Genomic DNA, 15,882 nt, shown 5'->3' on the forward strand with positions numbered 1-15,882 from the left:
GGGATAAACCCTGCCTACAGTCCGGCCCTCGAGGCCCGGGCTGCCTGCCGGCCCCAGTCCCTCGTACCCTTGGCCTGGAAAACCTCTCTCAGCCCTGGCCCGCCAATCCTAGGCTTCCCTCAGCCTACATCCAGTCCTGTCTTCTGTGGGACCCCCCCCGACCCCCGCCCTGTGTTCAGACCCTGCAGTCCCAGCTCTCGACTCCCCACTAGCCTCATCCTGATTTCTTCCACTTCGCCCTCCCTGTCCCAGCCCCCATATCACCTTCCCAGTCCCCCAGTACCAGCCCCTCATATCCCCTTCTATCCCCTCATATAGAAGCACCAGCCCCCCTCTCCACAGCGCCTTTCTAGACGCCCAATACCAAATCTCCTTTTACCCCTAATACCAGTCCCCAATTTCCTTCCCAAGCTCCCTATATACAGCCCCTCTGCTAATCCCCCAACACCGGTCCTCAGCCTCCATTCCATCTCCCCATGGTTCCTTCCTACTCCCCCAATTCTAGCCCCCAAACCCCCTCCCCAACACCCCCATGACCACTTTCTAGCCAGCCCCCACTTCCAGCTCCCATATCCACATCCCATCCCCCTCATCCCAGCCCCCCCAACTTTTACATGTCCTTTTCTTAGGCCCCCAGTTGGAGATCTTTACTCCCCCCAGACACCGCCCCAACACTCAGGACCCCCTCCTGCCTCCTTCATACTACCCTCTAGGTCCCCCCAGCTCCGCCCCAGGCCCCGCCCTCGAGAGTTCCTTGGCTCAGGGCCGCTTCTCGCGTGCGTCCCCAGCTCCCGCCTGTCAGCCCGGCAGCCCGGCGGTCGGTCCCGGGCCGGCGGCCCCCGTCAGCCGCCGTCGCCGCCGCCGGCACCGCCCCCGGGCACCATGCTGCCCTCGCAGGAGGCCTCCAAGCTCTACCACGAGCACTACATGCGGAACTCGCGGGCCATCGGTGTGCTATGGGCCATCTTCACCATCTGCTTCGCCATCATCAACGTGGTGGTCTTCATCCAGCCCTACTGGGTGGGCGACAGCGTGAGCACCCCCAAGCCTGGCTACTTCGGCCTCTTCCACTACTGTGTGGGCAGCGGGCTGGCGGGCCGCGAGCTCACCTGCCGAGGCTCGTTCACCGACTTCAGCACCATCCCGTCCGGCGCCTTCAAGGCAGCCGCCTTCTTCGTGCTGCTCTCCATGGTGCTGATCCTCGGCTGTATCACCTGCTTTGCGCTTTTCTTCTTCTGCAACACGGCCACCGTCTACAAGATCTGCGCCTGGATGCAGCTTTTGGCAGGTAGGGGGGGGGGGGGGGACGGGACCCCCAGAACAAGCGCCGAAGACGGGGCCCCTTCCTGAGGGGTCAGAGAGATTCTGCTCCTCTGTCTAAAGACACACCTCCTTGGTGTCCCTCAGCAGCCACTGGGGAAGGGATTTATGAGAGAGAGACACCTTGGGGCAGGAGGCAGAGCCTTAGGACTGGGTCTTTGAGTTTGTGTGCTTGGATATGGGCAGACTGCATTTATTGATGGGTTAGCGTTATGTTAGAGTGTCTGAGGGTCTCTGAGAGTCTCTTTTGGCTGTCTTAGGGGAAATAATTATCTGAATGAGGAGTTACTCTAGGAGTGAGCAATTTCTATTGCATCAAAAAAGAGCATGAGTTGGGAAAGTCAGAAGATCTGACTTTGACCTTTATCTTGCTGACATTATCAACTTGGGTGTTTCACTTTACTTCTCTGAGGCTAGGCTTCCACATCTGTAAAACAATGGAGAGGATCCTAAGAACAAATGAAAGAGTATCTTGTAAACTTTGAAGTTCTGTATTAAGATAAAGGAGCGTAGGAAGATATGCATGTGTATAGTGTCTATCCAGTGTTTGAAATGTGGGTGGTTGACAGCATGAGGGTCTTGGGAGGGCAAGTCTCCACCCGCCTCCCCCACCCAATGCAGGACGGGTTCTGGTGCTATGCTCAATGGGAATAAATCCCTGGGAGTCTTTGAAATGTTTAGCTAGGACAGATGTCTTGCCCTAAGAACCAGAGAAAGGACTTTTGGGAATGAGAACTGCTGAGACTATATTTCAGGATCCATTAGAGTCCCCACCCCACCCACCTTTTGATCAAAGGCAGATTTTGAAGATTCAGCAACTTGGGTATTTGCCTAATTGCAGGCAGGAAAGAGTTGGGCTGGGGAAAGTGAGGTCAAGATATAGCAGGAATGGGGGAGGAGGGCTGGTGAGGTTAGGAAAAGTTTGGAGCCCTCCAGGAATGAGAAAGAGTAGGGAAAATGTGATGATCATACAGTAGAGATGGTCTTTCAAAATAAGCACCTCAGGGCATTCAACAAGTATGGGCCTCTTCAAAAGAGACTATCTGCAGGAGGTGTTATATCACTTGCTGATGATTCCACTGCTCAAAACATTGTAGGAAATTGTCTTTGGAGTGTGGAGTGTGTTTTCTTGAACATCATCATTGAGGGAAACCTCCATCTTTTAAAGGAAGAATATGATTTTTGGAAATGGCTGGAAGTTGCTTAGGGCCAAAAACTGTAGAAAATACAGTAGTGATCAAATTGAGAATTGTCACTTGGTATGAAAGCCAAGGTATGAGAGCAAAATCATGAGGCTGGTTTGCTTCCCCAAGAGGACTTTTACAAATACAGGGAGGAATTACTGTCCCCTTGGAAGAATTTCCCAAACTCTCAGAAGGACTACTTTGAAGAAAGCAGTGTTAATTCAGATGAGGACATTCTAATGAGCTTGTTTCAAATAGATCTCGCTCCATCTACTTAGATGTAGGTCTTCTAGGATCTTTGAAGGTGAGAAAGGAGAATTGTAGAGTGTGCGGGGTATGTCTCCATATTTCTCCGTGGTACACAGAAGGTAATTTTATGTATTTCCATTCTATTCTTCCTCCAAAGGCAAGCTGGAAAGAATATATACTCATCTGGAATCCTCAATTCCTTACCCTTAATTTGGAGTCTGCAGAAGGGTTGCTGACCTCTTGGCCTTCCAATTCCCTGTAATTTATGTGGGTTTAATCTTAGGGATTTGATGGAGTGTCCAGTAACCCCATGTAATTACAGAATTTCAGGGATCATAGAGATCAGCTCCTTCAAATCCCACCTTTCCCCTCCCCTGATTTTAGAGAGAGAAGACTGAGACTAGAGAAAAGGTCTTACCCAAAGTCTCATCACCAGGAGGGGAGTAAACTAGGTCTCTACTCCTGGCCCCCTGCTCTTTCCCTTGTATTGCTGTCCCACACCTGAGGGCTGAGGAGGCCAGTTAGCAGAGTTGAGCAGTTTATTCTGTTTTGCTTAGAGATTTCTGAGTTCTCTGGGTAAGTGACCAATTCACTTTGTTTAATGAAGTGACATCAGGACAGGAGCTAGAGCACTGGACTGCGAGTCATGGGGTAGGGTCTTGCTTGGCTGACTCTGCCTGGGTGATTCACCCTGCAGTATTAAGCAATTGTTTTTAGCTTAAATCTCAGTTTTGTCATCCTTATAGTGGGAGACTAATCAGTTACATTAGTGGATTCAAAGTATCTCTTTAGCCAGGTGTGTCTCCTAAAGCAGCTCTTTTACCAAGACGGTTCTGTTCAGAAAGTAAGAAATCATTCTCAGAGGAACTGCAGGGCAGCAAAGGGCCTTGTTTATCTCAGGTAAGAATTAGAATCCTCATTCATGTAAACTTTTATTCAAGTATTTTAGACTCTTCTTTTTTTTTTTTTAAAGATTTTATTTATTTAATTGACAGAGAGAGAGAGAGAGAGACAGCGAGAGAGGGAACACAAGCAGGGGGAGTGGGAGAGGGAGACGCAGACTTACCGCTGAGCAGGGAGCCCGATGCGGGGCTCGATCCCAGGACCCTGGGATCATGACCTGATCCGAAGGCAGACGCTTAACCAACTGAGCCACCCAGGCACCCCTCAAGTATTTTAGACTCTTCTAAGTGTAGAGCCCTGGACTACTGGGAAAATTCAGAGGTGCTTATTGCTCTATTTATTCTTTACCTGCTCTGTGGTCATCCCTGCTAGGTGCTATAATATACCGAGATCATCCTGGCCCCCGAGGATTTAGGTCTATACAGTGTGATCCCCACTCTGAGGAAGCTTACCATCTAGTTGGATCACTATAGTGGTCAGCATTCTTTCAGTGGCAAGTGACAGAAACCCAACTTAAATGGCTTAAATAAATAAAAATCAAATAAAATAGGGATGGTGGGGTTTTTGGCTCACATAACTTAAAAGTGGAAGAGTATCTTGCTTCAGGAGTGCCTGGCTGGCTCAGTCAGTGGAGCATGGGACTTCTGATCTCAGGGTTGTGCGTTTGAACCCCACGTTGGATATAGAGATTACTTAAAAATAAAATCTTAAAAAAAAAAAAAAAGACTATCTTGCTTTAGGCATGAATGGATCCAGATATTCAAATAATGCTATTAAGAATATGTCTATCTCCATTTCTTGGTTCCTCTGTGTCAGCTCATTTTAAAGTCCACTTCTTTCATAAAGGTGATAAATAAGGCTACTAGCAGCTCTGAATTTACATCATTTTAGCTTAGCAATGCCTGTGGGAAAAGAACATCTATTAGTCAGTGGTTCCAGCAAAAGTTCCAGGGCTGATTCTCATTGACCCAGGCTTTGGCCAAAGATTCACCTCTTAGTTAATCAGTGTGACTTTGTTTAAGACCTCAGCCACATTCCCATCCCTGGAACACATGGACCGACAGTAGAGAAAGGTCAGTTCCTGAAAAGGGAAATCAAATGTGACCGCTGTTAAGACAGGCGCAGACAGAAGCCTCGCTCTGGAGGGTCTGAGCACTAATATATGCTGGCTGTAAGTGCTGGGGAAACCCAGGGCAATTGAGGAGGTGGCCCTTTCATTGGGACGTGAGGCTTGAGTGGGAGGTGAGGAAGTAGACAGGTGTGAGGTATGGGAGAGCATTCTGAATGGAGAGGAAGATCATGGGCAGAGACATGGAGGTGAGAAAGCCACATGTGGCTTGAGTGTGACCTCCACACAGGGGAGCAGTTGGAGGAGAGGGGAGGAAGGAATGATGTGGCTACATGTACAAGTCTCTGAATACCGGGTCAGGAATTTGGACTTTCATCAGCAGGCAGTTCAAAGCTACTACAACTGTTGTTATTATTCAGGAAAAAGAGTTAACATTTTCTGAGCCTTCGCTGTATGCCCGACCATGTGCTAAACATTGACACAAGTACTATTATTTAATCCTCACAACGATCCTATGGAGTAGGTACCATTATTACTCTTTTGTAGAAGAGAACACTGAGCCTCAGAGATGAGTCATTTGTCCAAGGTCATACAGACGGTAAGTGGGGGAACTAGTATTGTAACATGGTCTGTCTGACTCGAAAGCCCAGGGATTTATGAAGGATTTATGGAGGAGCATTAGTGATGGGGGGCAGTGGCAGGAGGTTTTTGGCATAAGACTCAAATGTTAAGAGGAGAGGCTGAGAAACCAGGGGGCTCTTGGAGTTAGGGGCCAGCTTCTCTAGGTATCTCTGCTACTCCGGACCTGGTCTTTCCCACTTAGTGAGAATACACAAGGTACCAGCTTTGAGGCTAGACATTTTCATATTTGTTAGAGCAGTTCATGTTCATCTGTTAAAGTGACTTGCCCAAATGTCACACATCTAGCGAAAGGTGAAGCTGAAACTTAACGCAAGTCTGAATGGATCTAGTACCTGCTCTTACAACCAAACTGGAACCTGGGAGAGGAATACACAAATCACAAGTACAGCCGTCAGCTCTCTGTACTCAGTGTGTACCTGTGGGCTGGATGAAGTTAGCCAAGGGGAGGTTGCTGGCTGGAGTAGAGATTCAGGGTGGAAACCTGGTGGAGAGTCCGGGGGCATAGTGTGGGGTGGTGGTTTAAGAGCAGAGGACTTAGAATTCTCTCTCTCTGCTCCTTCCCAGCTGTGTGGCCTTGGATAAGTGGGTTTTCCTCTCTATGTCTCAGTTTCCTTATCATAAAAGGGAGATCATTGTTATTATTTTTAAAGATTTTATTTTTTAATTTTTTAAAGATTTTATTTATTTGACAGAGAGAGACACAGCAGGAGAGGGAACACAAGCAGGGGGAGTGGGAGAGGGAGAAGCAGGCTTCCCGCTGAGCAGGGAGCCCGATGTGGGGCTCAATCCCAGGACCCTGGGATCATGAGCTGAAGGCAGACGCTTAATGACTGAGCCACCCAGGCGCCCCTAAAGATTTTATTTTTAAGGAGTCTTTACACCCAACGTGGGGCTCGAACTCACAACCCTGAGATCAAGAATCCCATGCTCCACTGACTGAGCCAGCCAGGCACCCCAGGGAGATTATTACTGTACTTACCTCAGGTGGTGGAAAGAAAGAAAATGATGGATGGAAAGCACTGAATGTGGTTCCTAGTGGACAGGGGGCATTCAGTGGTCACGTCATTCCTGTGACACAGTCTAAGTGAAGAGAGGCTTGTGAGGAGCTCTTGCTGCTCAGGTGGTAGAGTTTGGACTTGCTGGGCTGATCAAAGTCCTTGAGAAGTCATAAACTGTCAGCTGAAAAGGGTCTTGCCAATTAGCTGGCCTAACTGCCTCATTTTACAGAGGAAAAAAAAAACCTAGTCCCAGAGAGAAGAGGCAAGTTCATATCACAAAGTGAGGCTCTTGTACCCACAGAAGGGAGATGATTCTGACCATAGTTCATTCAGTACTGAGCGCCTATTATGTGTCCGGCCCTGCTCAGGTGCTGGAGACCCAGCAGGGAACAGGACGTGGGAGGTGGTGTAGGTGCTGGGGGAGACCGAAGGTAGGGATGGCAGCGGCGGTGGGGGGGGTGGGGGACGGGCGGGGGGCTGGGCTGGTGATCTGGAGGCGAGTACCTTCCAGCCTTCCAGATGTGTGCCTTCATCAGCAGGGGTCTCTGGGCTGGGAGCAGCAAGATCACTGCAGCTTAGAATATCTATCCACATTCCTTCCCATTTCTCCGGGGGTTTGTTTCAGATTTGGTTTGGGAGTTTATTCATTCAGTACATCTTTATTGTATGTGCGTGCGTGACCCGCTGAGCACATTGGGGGGATTTCTTTCTTCCCCCGCTCCGTTGTCTTTCTTCCTCCCCCAACTGTCCCTTCTTTCCTTTTTTTCCACCCTCCCTCCCTACACCCTTCCTTTCTCACATCAGCCCTTTACTGACGGCCTCCTCTGTGTCAGGCCCTGTGCTGGGCTCTGGGAATCCGGAATAAGAGTCCTCACTGCCACGCAGCTCATAGGGTCACGGGAGAAGCGGGAAAGAAGACAGATCATCACTCCTCTGTGCACGACATGTGAAATGACTGAATCAAACACAGGGTATTCTGGGGGCACAAAGGGGACAAGGTTAAGGACGGCCAGGGAAGTCTTCCAAAAAGTTCCAGCGTTTGAGCTGAGTCTTGGAGGACGGGCCGGAAAGAGAAGGGCAGCCAGGCAGAAGAGACAGTATGATCCCAGGCATGAAGATAGGAAATAGCTTGGTGTGTTTTATGTTTTGGGAACTACCAGCAATTAGGGCAGGCAGTGGTGAGTGTTCAGGGTGGGAAGCTAGACCGTGGAGGCTTCTGAGCCATGGTTGGGAGTTTACAGACTTCGTCTGTCAGCATATATTTGTTGAAGGTTTTGGGGGGGAATAATTAATACAAGCACATGATACAAAATTCAAAAGGGAAAAAAGGTACACAGTTGACATCAGTCTTCCTTCCTGTCCCCATTCCCCAGTGGTTCTCCCAGAGTTCTCCGGGACGACCACTGTCACCAGTGTCTTGAATACCTGTTCCAAGAAATCTCAGAAGTATACAAGCAAATGCAAACAATTTTTCTTTTTTTGCTTACATGAAATATTAGTTATCTATAGGCATATAACAAATTACTCCAAAACTTAGTGGCTTAAAGCAACAGGCCATTATTTTTTCAGTTTCTGTGAGTCACAGAAATTTGGGAGCAGCGCAGATGACATTTCTGGTTCAGGATTGTTCCTGAAGTTACAACCAAGACCGCAGCGGGGACTGTGGTCATCTGAGGGTGACTGGGACTGAAGGACCCACTTCTAAGTGCTCTCATGCGTTGGCAGGAGACCTCAGAATGAGTTATCTGCGAAGGAGAGAGAAAGGAAGAAGCTACACTACCCACTCTCCTTTTTCTTTCTTTCTTTTTTTTTTTTTTGGTAATGGTTTTATTGTGATATAACTCATATGCCATATAGTTCATCCAATGAAGTATATAATTCAGTGGTTTTTAGCATATTCATAGAATTGTACAACCATGACCACAACCATTGTAGGAAATTTTCATTACCTCAAGAAGCCTTATACCCTTTAGGTCTCACCCCCCAAAGCTCCCCCACCCAACCTCCCCAGCTTCTAAGAACCACTAATTTACTTTCTGTTTCTCTATCTTAGCCCGTTCTGGCCATTTCATAGAAATGAAATCATACAGGGGCACCTGGCTGCCTCAGTCTGTGGAGCCTGCAACTCTTGATCTCAGGGTTGTGAGTTCGAGCTCCACATTGGGTGTAGAGATTACTTAAAAATAATTTTTTTTTTAATTTTTATTTTTTAAAAGATTTTTATTTATTTATTTGAGAGAGTGAGAACGAGAGAGATCACAGAGGGAGAGGGAGAAGCAGATTCCAGCTGAGCAGGGAGCCCTATGCGGGGCTCGATCCCAGGACCCTGGGATCACGACTTGAGCCGAAGGCAGACGCTTAACCGACTGAGCCACCCAGGCGCCCCTTAAAAATAAAATCTTTTTTTTTTTAAGATTTTATTTTATTTATTTGACAGAGAGAGAGATAGCGAGAGCAGGAACACAAGCAGGGAGAGTGGGAGAGGAAGAAGCAGGCTTCCTGCCGAGCAGGGAGCCCGATGCGGGGCTCGATCCCAGGACCCTGGGATCATGACCTGAGCCAAAGGCAGACGCTTAACGACTGAGCCACCCAGGCGCCCTAAAAATAAAATCTTAAAAAAAAAATAAACAAGTGAAATCATCCAATATGCAATCTTTGCAGCTTCTTTCACTTGGCATAATGTTTCCCAGGTTCATTCATGTCACAGCACCTGTCAGTGCTTCATTCCTTTTTGTGGCCATTTATGGCCATAATGTTGCAATATGTAGATAGACCACATTTTGTCGATTCATTCATCGGTTGATGGACATTTGGGTTGTTTCAACTTTTTGGCCATTACAAATAATGCTGCTATGCACATTTGTGTGCAAGTTTTTGCGTGGATGTACATGGTCATTTCTCTTGGGTAGATACTTAGGAGTGGAATTGGTGGCTCAAATGGCAACTCTGTATTTAACGTTTTGAGAAACTGCCAGCACTATTGTACATTCCCAAGAGCAGTGTATGAGGGTTCTTATTTCTTCATATCTCATCAACACTTGTTGTTATCTGACTTTTTAAATTATAGCCATCCTACTGGCTGTGAGCTGGTGTCTCATTGTGTTGTTTTTTTTGTTTTGTTTTTTTTTAAAGATTTTTAAAATTTATTTATTTGAGACAGAGAGAATGAGAGAGAGAGAGCACATGAGAGGGGGGAGGGTCAGAGGCAGAAGCAGGCTCCCTGCCGAGCAGGGAGCCCGATGCGGGACTCGATCCAGGGACTCCAGGATCATGACCTGAGCCGAAGGCAGTCGCTTAACCAACTGAGCCACCCAGGCGCCCCTCTCATTGTGGTTTTGATTTGTGTTTCCCTAATGATTCATGGTGTTGAGAGTCTTTTCCTGTGCTTATTGGCCGTTTGTATATCTTCTTTGGAGAGATATCTATTTAGATCCTTTGCTCATTTTTTTAATTGGGTTATTTTTCTTTTTATTATTGAGTTGTAAGAGTTCTTTGTATACTTTAGATACAAGTCCCTTATCAGATATATGATTTGCAAATATTTTCTTCCATTCTGTGGCTGTCTTTTGTCTCTCTTGATAGTTTTGTTTGAAACACAAAAGTTTTTAATTTGTACAAAATCCAGTTTATCTCTTTTTTCTTGTGTTGCTTGTGCTTTTGTTGTCATATCTAAGAATCCTTTGCTAATCCAAGGGCACAAAGAAATTTTTTTTAAAGATTTTATTTATTTATTTATTTGAGAGAGAGAGAAAGCGCAAGAGCTCAAGCAGGGGGAGGGGCAAAGGGAGAGGGAGAAGCAGATTCCCCGCTGAACAGGGCTGAGCAGGGAGCTGAGGTTGAGGTGGGGGTGATGCTTAACTCACTGAGACACCCAGGCGCCCCCAAGGGCACAAAAAATTTACCTCTTTGTTTTTACCGAGGAGTTTATAGTTTTAGCTCTTAAATTCAGGTGTCTGATCCATTTGAGTTAATTTTTGTACGGGGGTAAGGTAAAGGTCCAGCTTCATTCTTTTGCATATAGCTACCCTATTGTCCCAGCACCATTTATTGAAAAGATGATTCTTTTTCAATTGAATAGTCTCGGCACCCTTGTCAAAAATCAGTTAACCATAGATACATGGGTTTGCTTCTGGACTCTCTATTCTATTTCACTGATCTATATGTCTGTCCTTAAGCAAGTACAGAAGTCCTGATGACTGCTGTAGTGTAGTGAGTTTTCAAATCAGGAAGTATGAGTCCTCCCACTGTGTTCTTTTTTGAAGATTGTTTTGGCCATCCCCCTGCCTTTTGTGTCCTAATCTAGATACCACATACCATCACTTCTACCACACTCTGTTGTTAGGATTGTTCCACTTTAGGGTATAAAGAGCTACTTTTTCTCCAGAGCTGCATAATATAGTTTTGTATAGATGTGTCATCATTTATTTTATCAATACTTAAGTTGTTGGGCGCCTGGGTGGCTCAGTTAGTTAAGCAACTGCCTTCGGCTCAGGTCATGATCCTGGAGTCCGAGGATCAAGTCCCGCATCGGGCTCCCTGCTCAGCGGGGAGTCTGCTTCTCCCACTGACCCTCCCCCCTCATGCTCTCTCTCATTCTCTCTCTCAAATAAATAAATAAAATCTTTAAAAAAATACTCAAGTTGTTTACAATATTTTGCTATAACAGAATTTCAGTGGATAATGTTGTATATAAATAATTTGACACATATGTGAGTATGAGGATAAAATAAAGACCTAGAGCAGAATTGCTGGATTGAATGGTCTGTATATTTACTATTTTGACAGATCCAGCCATAGTCCCCTCTCTAAAAATTGTACAGAGTTACACTCCCAGCAGCAATGTATAAAAAGTACCTGTTAACCCACTTCCTGGTCAACTGAGTGTGTTATCAAATATTTTATTTTTGCCAACCTGATGGGTAAAAAGGTACTCTCATAGTAATAATTTGCCTTTCTCTAATTATGAGTAAAGTCGAGCACCTTTTATATATATCTTTTTTTTTTAGATTTTATTTATTTATTTGTCAGAGAGAGAGCACAAGCGGGGCGGGGGGGGGTTAGAAGGAGAAGCAGGCTCCCAGCTGAGCAAGGAGCCCAGATACGGGATTTGATCTGAGGACCTTGGGGTCATGACCTAAACGAAAGGCAGATGCTTAACCAACTGAGCCACCCAAGCGTCCCTATATATATCTTTTCTATAAACTGTCAGCTCATATATATATATATTTCTACCAAGTTAATGGTATTTTCCCTCTTTAATATGTAAGAAATTTTTGTGGGGCACCTGGCTGGCTCAGTCGGTAGAGTGTGCGATTCTTGATCTCGGGGTTGTAAGTTCGAGCCCCACATTGGGTATAGAGATTATTTAAAAATGAAATCTTAAAAAAAAGAACTTTTTGTATATTAAGAAAGTTAGCTCTTTGTCTGTGATATGAGTTACAAATATTGTTCCCAGTTGATCTTTTGACTTTGTCTATGGATGTTTTCCCCATGGTGAAATTTGTTTTTTCTCAACATAATCTTATTGTCAGTTCTGTCCTGGGTTTAGTGTGATACCTCAAACAGCCTTGAACTATTTTGAGCAGTGGGGAAACATATCCCATCTGGTTGTCAGTGGAGAGGACGATTTGGAGGAGTTGGAAGGGTCAAGGGGACAAGGGCTGAACTATTCTTATTCTGAAAGCCTCTCATTTATATCTTTTTCTTTTCATCCCCATGTTATGTTATTCATCATTACCAACCTTACTTTAATCCCAGAGAAGTTTAATGGTATAAAAAGAGCCCTGGACCAGGAGTCTGTGCCTGGCACATAGTAGGTGCTTAATAAGTGTCGAATGAGTGAATGATGGTATCTGATTTAAGTCCTAGCTCTACCATCCACTTCTTTGGAGGCAGCATATTCAGTGGTCAGACAACCTGAATTTGAATGCTAAGTATGGCATTACCAGCTAAGTGTCTTTAAGAAGGTTACACAATTTCTGAGTCTCAGTTTTCTCATCTATAAAATAGGGATAATAATAGTAACTACCCCCCAGGGGCTGTTGAAAGGTTGATTGTGAATACTGTACAGACCTGAGCACAAAGGAGACCCTTAAGAACTGTTAGCAATTATTATTAGCTGGTGTGTGACTTGGGTCAAAACACTTTGGCTCCAACATTCCATTGTCTATGCTACAATAAGGGAGGAAAGATTGAAAAGTGGGAAGAATGAGAAGATAAACCTGAAGAAGCAGGTAGGGCTGGCTGTGGAGAGCTTTCAAAGTTGGGCCTTGGAGTTTGGGTCTTATCCTTATGTGATGGGCATTTGCTTTTACTATTTTTTTTTAAAGGATTTATTTATTTATTTTTTTTTTAGAGAGAGAGAGCACACAAGAGGGAGGGGCAAAGGGAGAAGGAGAGAGAATCTCAAGCAGACTCCACGCCCAGAACAGAGCCCAATGTGGAGCTCGATCTCATGACCCTGAGATCACGACCTGAGCCGAAACCAAGAGTCGGACGCTTAACCGACTGAGCCACCCAGGCGCTCCATGGGCATTCGCTTTTAGGCATGGGAGTCACCAGGCCCAGATGCTGGGTTTAGAAAGATGACTGGGGTGGCTGCTGCAGGGGTGAACCAGATGGAGGCAAGGAGCCTGTAGTCCTTGTGAGAGGTGCTGAGGTGGCAGAGAGAGAGGAGGAGGAAGACGGGAGACCTGTGTAGGAGCAGCGGCTGTCTTGGGGTGAGGACAAGGTAGGTGTTACACATGACTCCAGGTTTCCTCCTTGGATGATTGGGTCTCTGGACTGACATTCCCAAGCATGCAGGAGGAAGATCAGGTCAGTTTGGGAAATGAGTTGGCAGACCCTCTGGGATGTGCAAGAGGAAAGATCTGACAAACAATTGGATATTTGGGCTGGGAGTGTAGGGGAGAGGTCTTAGCTGGAGATAGAGATGTGAGGCATCATCGAAATGAGTCTAAGGGTAGGTGAAATTGCCCCATGGAGAGTAGGTGCTGGGAGAAGGGGAGAGTCTAGAAACACTGACCTTTAAGAGGCAGGTGGGGGAGGAGCCAGAAAAGGAGCCAGAGCAGCTGCTCAGATTAGCAACTGAGAAACTGAGAAGGATGGCCTTGAGAAAGGACACCGGCCAGGAGGAGTCAGAGGGGGACCCAGAAGGATGGAGCCATGTGGGAGGGCCTGGTCTGAGCTGGAGGGACTGGACAGGCTGTGGGGAGAGCCACAGGAGACTTCTGACCAAACCGGATAGGAGATGTGGCTGGGCCGAGCCAGGACAACGCGGGATTCATGGATGGGTGGGTAAAGGTAATTAAGAGGCATGGGCTCTGTGCAGCCTGGGCCTGGGGGTGGCGAAGTAAATACTAAATATGGTTCCCAAATGAATTACCACACAAAGTGATGGGTGTCCCATCGTCTGTAACAGTATCTGTGACACCAGATAGAATTATTTGTCTTTTTTTTTTTTTGGTAAATTTTATTTTAATTCCAGTGTAGTTAATGTACAGTGTGTAGTTAATGTACAGTGTTCTATTGGTTTCAGGTGTACGATATAGTGATGTGACAGTTTCGTACACGACTCAGTGCTCATCACAATAAGTGTCCCCTTAATCCCCTTTACCGATTTCACCCATCCCCCCACCCACAATTATTTGTCTTCTTAATAGTCCCCCTCCTAAACTATAGTGTCCTCAAGATCAGGAACCAGGAACTGGGGACTGAATTACAGAGGAAGAGTATCCCAGGAAGAGGGAACAGTCCATACAAAGGCCTCCAGGTGGGGCTGAGCTTGACATGTTCTAAGGGACAGAAAAGAAGCCAGTGTGGCCAGAGTGTAGGGAGTAGAAGCCTAATGACTGGAGGGAAAGGTGGGCAGCCTGTATCAGCACTTTATTCTGAGTGCATGGGGGAGCTTTTGGAGGGCGCTAAGCAGGGGAATGGCTCCGTCCGTTTCTGAAAGTTCACTGTGGATGCTGAGCAGAGAACAGCTGATGATGGGGTAAGTGTGGGAGCTGAGAAGTAGTTAGGAGGCCACTGTGGTCCTCCAGGAGGGAGATCATGGCGCCTTGGACAGATGGGTGCAGTGGAACTGGAGAGGAGAGGTCAGATCCTGGATAGTTTTGGAGGTCAAGTCAGTCGACTTTGGGAATGGATTGGATGTGGGGGTGAGGGGAAGGGGGAGTCAGGGTGCCTCCTAGCATCTGGGTGCTGGATGGGGGGATGGTGAGCCTAGGCACAGGAGTCCCGACCCCCAGCATCCCGGGCTGGTAGAGGCACTAAGGTTGGGCCTGGATCTACAGTGAGTTGGGGGTGACTGTTAGGAGAGGCCCAGTCTCCCTTGTAAGAGCAGCACCTGCCCTGGGGGAGCAGAGCCAGTGCTCAGACTTGGTAGCGAGGGGCCTGTAGACACTGTCCTTCCCTTAGGGGGGCTCAGCCTGTCGGAGGTCTCCCCTATAGCCCCCTAGTGCCGGGGGTGCTGGGGAAGCAGCCCCTTGGAAAGCTGTGGTCCCAGTGTGGACGCAGACTCTTCACTGGGCTCCCCTCAGCCCCACATGCAGCCTGGTCCTTTCCTTAACCCCAGGGAGGGCCTCACAGGGGTCTCAAGTGGCCGGCCATGCGTTCTGTGCTGCGTCAGTGCTCTCGTACCTCCCCTTTCTGAGACCTTTGTAAAGTTATCATTGTTCTTTGTAGAAAAGCTGGGGACTATAGATGAGCAAAATTACATCCATAATCTCACGCTCCCAGAATCATTCTTAACTGCCTGGCCTACACTCCTAATAGTAGAGAATACTGGTTACGAGCAGGCTCTGGAGCCAGCCTCTCTGGCTTCAAACTTCCCAGCTGGTTTTGCCGCTTACCAGCTGTGTGACTTTGGATAACTTGGATAACCTCTCTGTGCCTCCGTGTCCTCATCTGTAAAAAGAAAATAATAATGCAGATTATTGTGTGGATTACGTGAACTAAGGTATGTAAAGTACTATAGGGCCCGGCATGGTAAATGCTGTATAACTATTTGCTATAACTATGTAAGTGTTTCTTCCCAACGTGAAATTATATTGTATCTTAATTTTTACATCCTCTGGAAACCTAACATATCATAAGTATTTTCTGTATCATTAAAGCTTCCTCAATGGCTACCTGAGGAAATTTATATTAAAGTTTCATAGCGGAGTGGTATTCCGTGATAGGAAAGAACTGTATTCCCATATTGCTGGATATTAAGTTGCTTCTTTCTTTCCATTCTTCCTTTATTATTTCCCCCTCTCCTCCTCTTTTTTCTCTCTCTTTTTAAAATTTTTATTTTTTAAAAAGATTTTGTTTATTTATTTGAGAGAGTGAGCGAGAGAGAGAGAGCACGAGTGGGGGCGGGGCAGAGGGCGAGGGAGAAGCAGGCTCCCCGCTGAGCAGGGAGCCCAATGTGGGCCTCGATCCCAGAACTCTAGGATCATGACCTGAGCCGAAGGCAGACACTTAACCAACTGAACCACCCAGGTGCCCCTCTCTCTTTTTTTTTTTAAAGATT

The 15,882-nt window shown here is 46.6% G+C and overlaps 1 protein-coding gene across 1 annotated transcript in view; it reads left to right on the top strand.

Annotated features, from left to right (window-relative positions):
• The first annotated feature begins 882 nt into the window (after positions 1–882).
• Positions 883–15,882, top strand: part of LHFPL4 (LHFPL tetraspan subfamily member 4) — a 28,618-nt gene continuing 13,618 nt past the window's right edge. The window contains exon 1 of the mRNA XM_021695156.1: positions 883–1,288. Coding sequence (XP_021550831.1) covers positions 883–1,288 — 406 coding nt within the window. The remainder of the gene's footprint in view (positions 1,289–15,882) is intronic.

The sequence above is a fragment of the Neomonachus schauinslandi genome, chromosome 1, assembly GCF_002201575.2.
Source record: "Neomonachus schauinslandi chromosome 1, ASM220157v2, whole genome shotgun sequence".
In the NCBI taxonomy this organism is placed as follows: domain Eukaryota; kingdom Metazoa; phylum Chordata; class Mammalia; order Carnivora; family Phocidae; genus Neomonachus; species Neomonachus schauinslandi.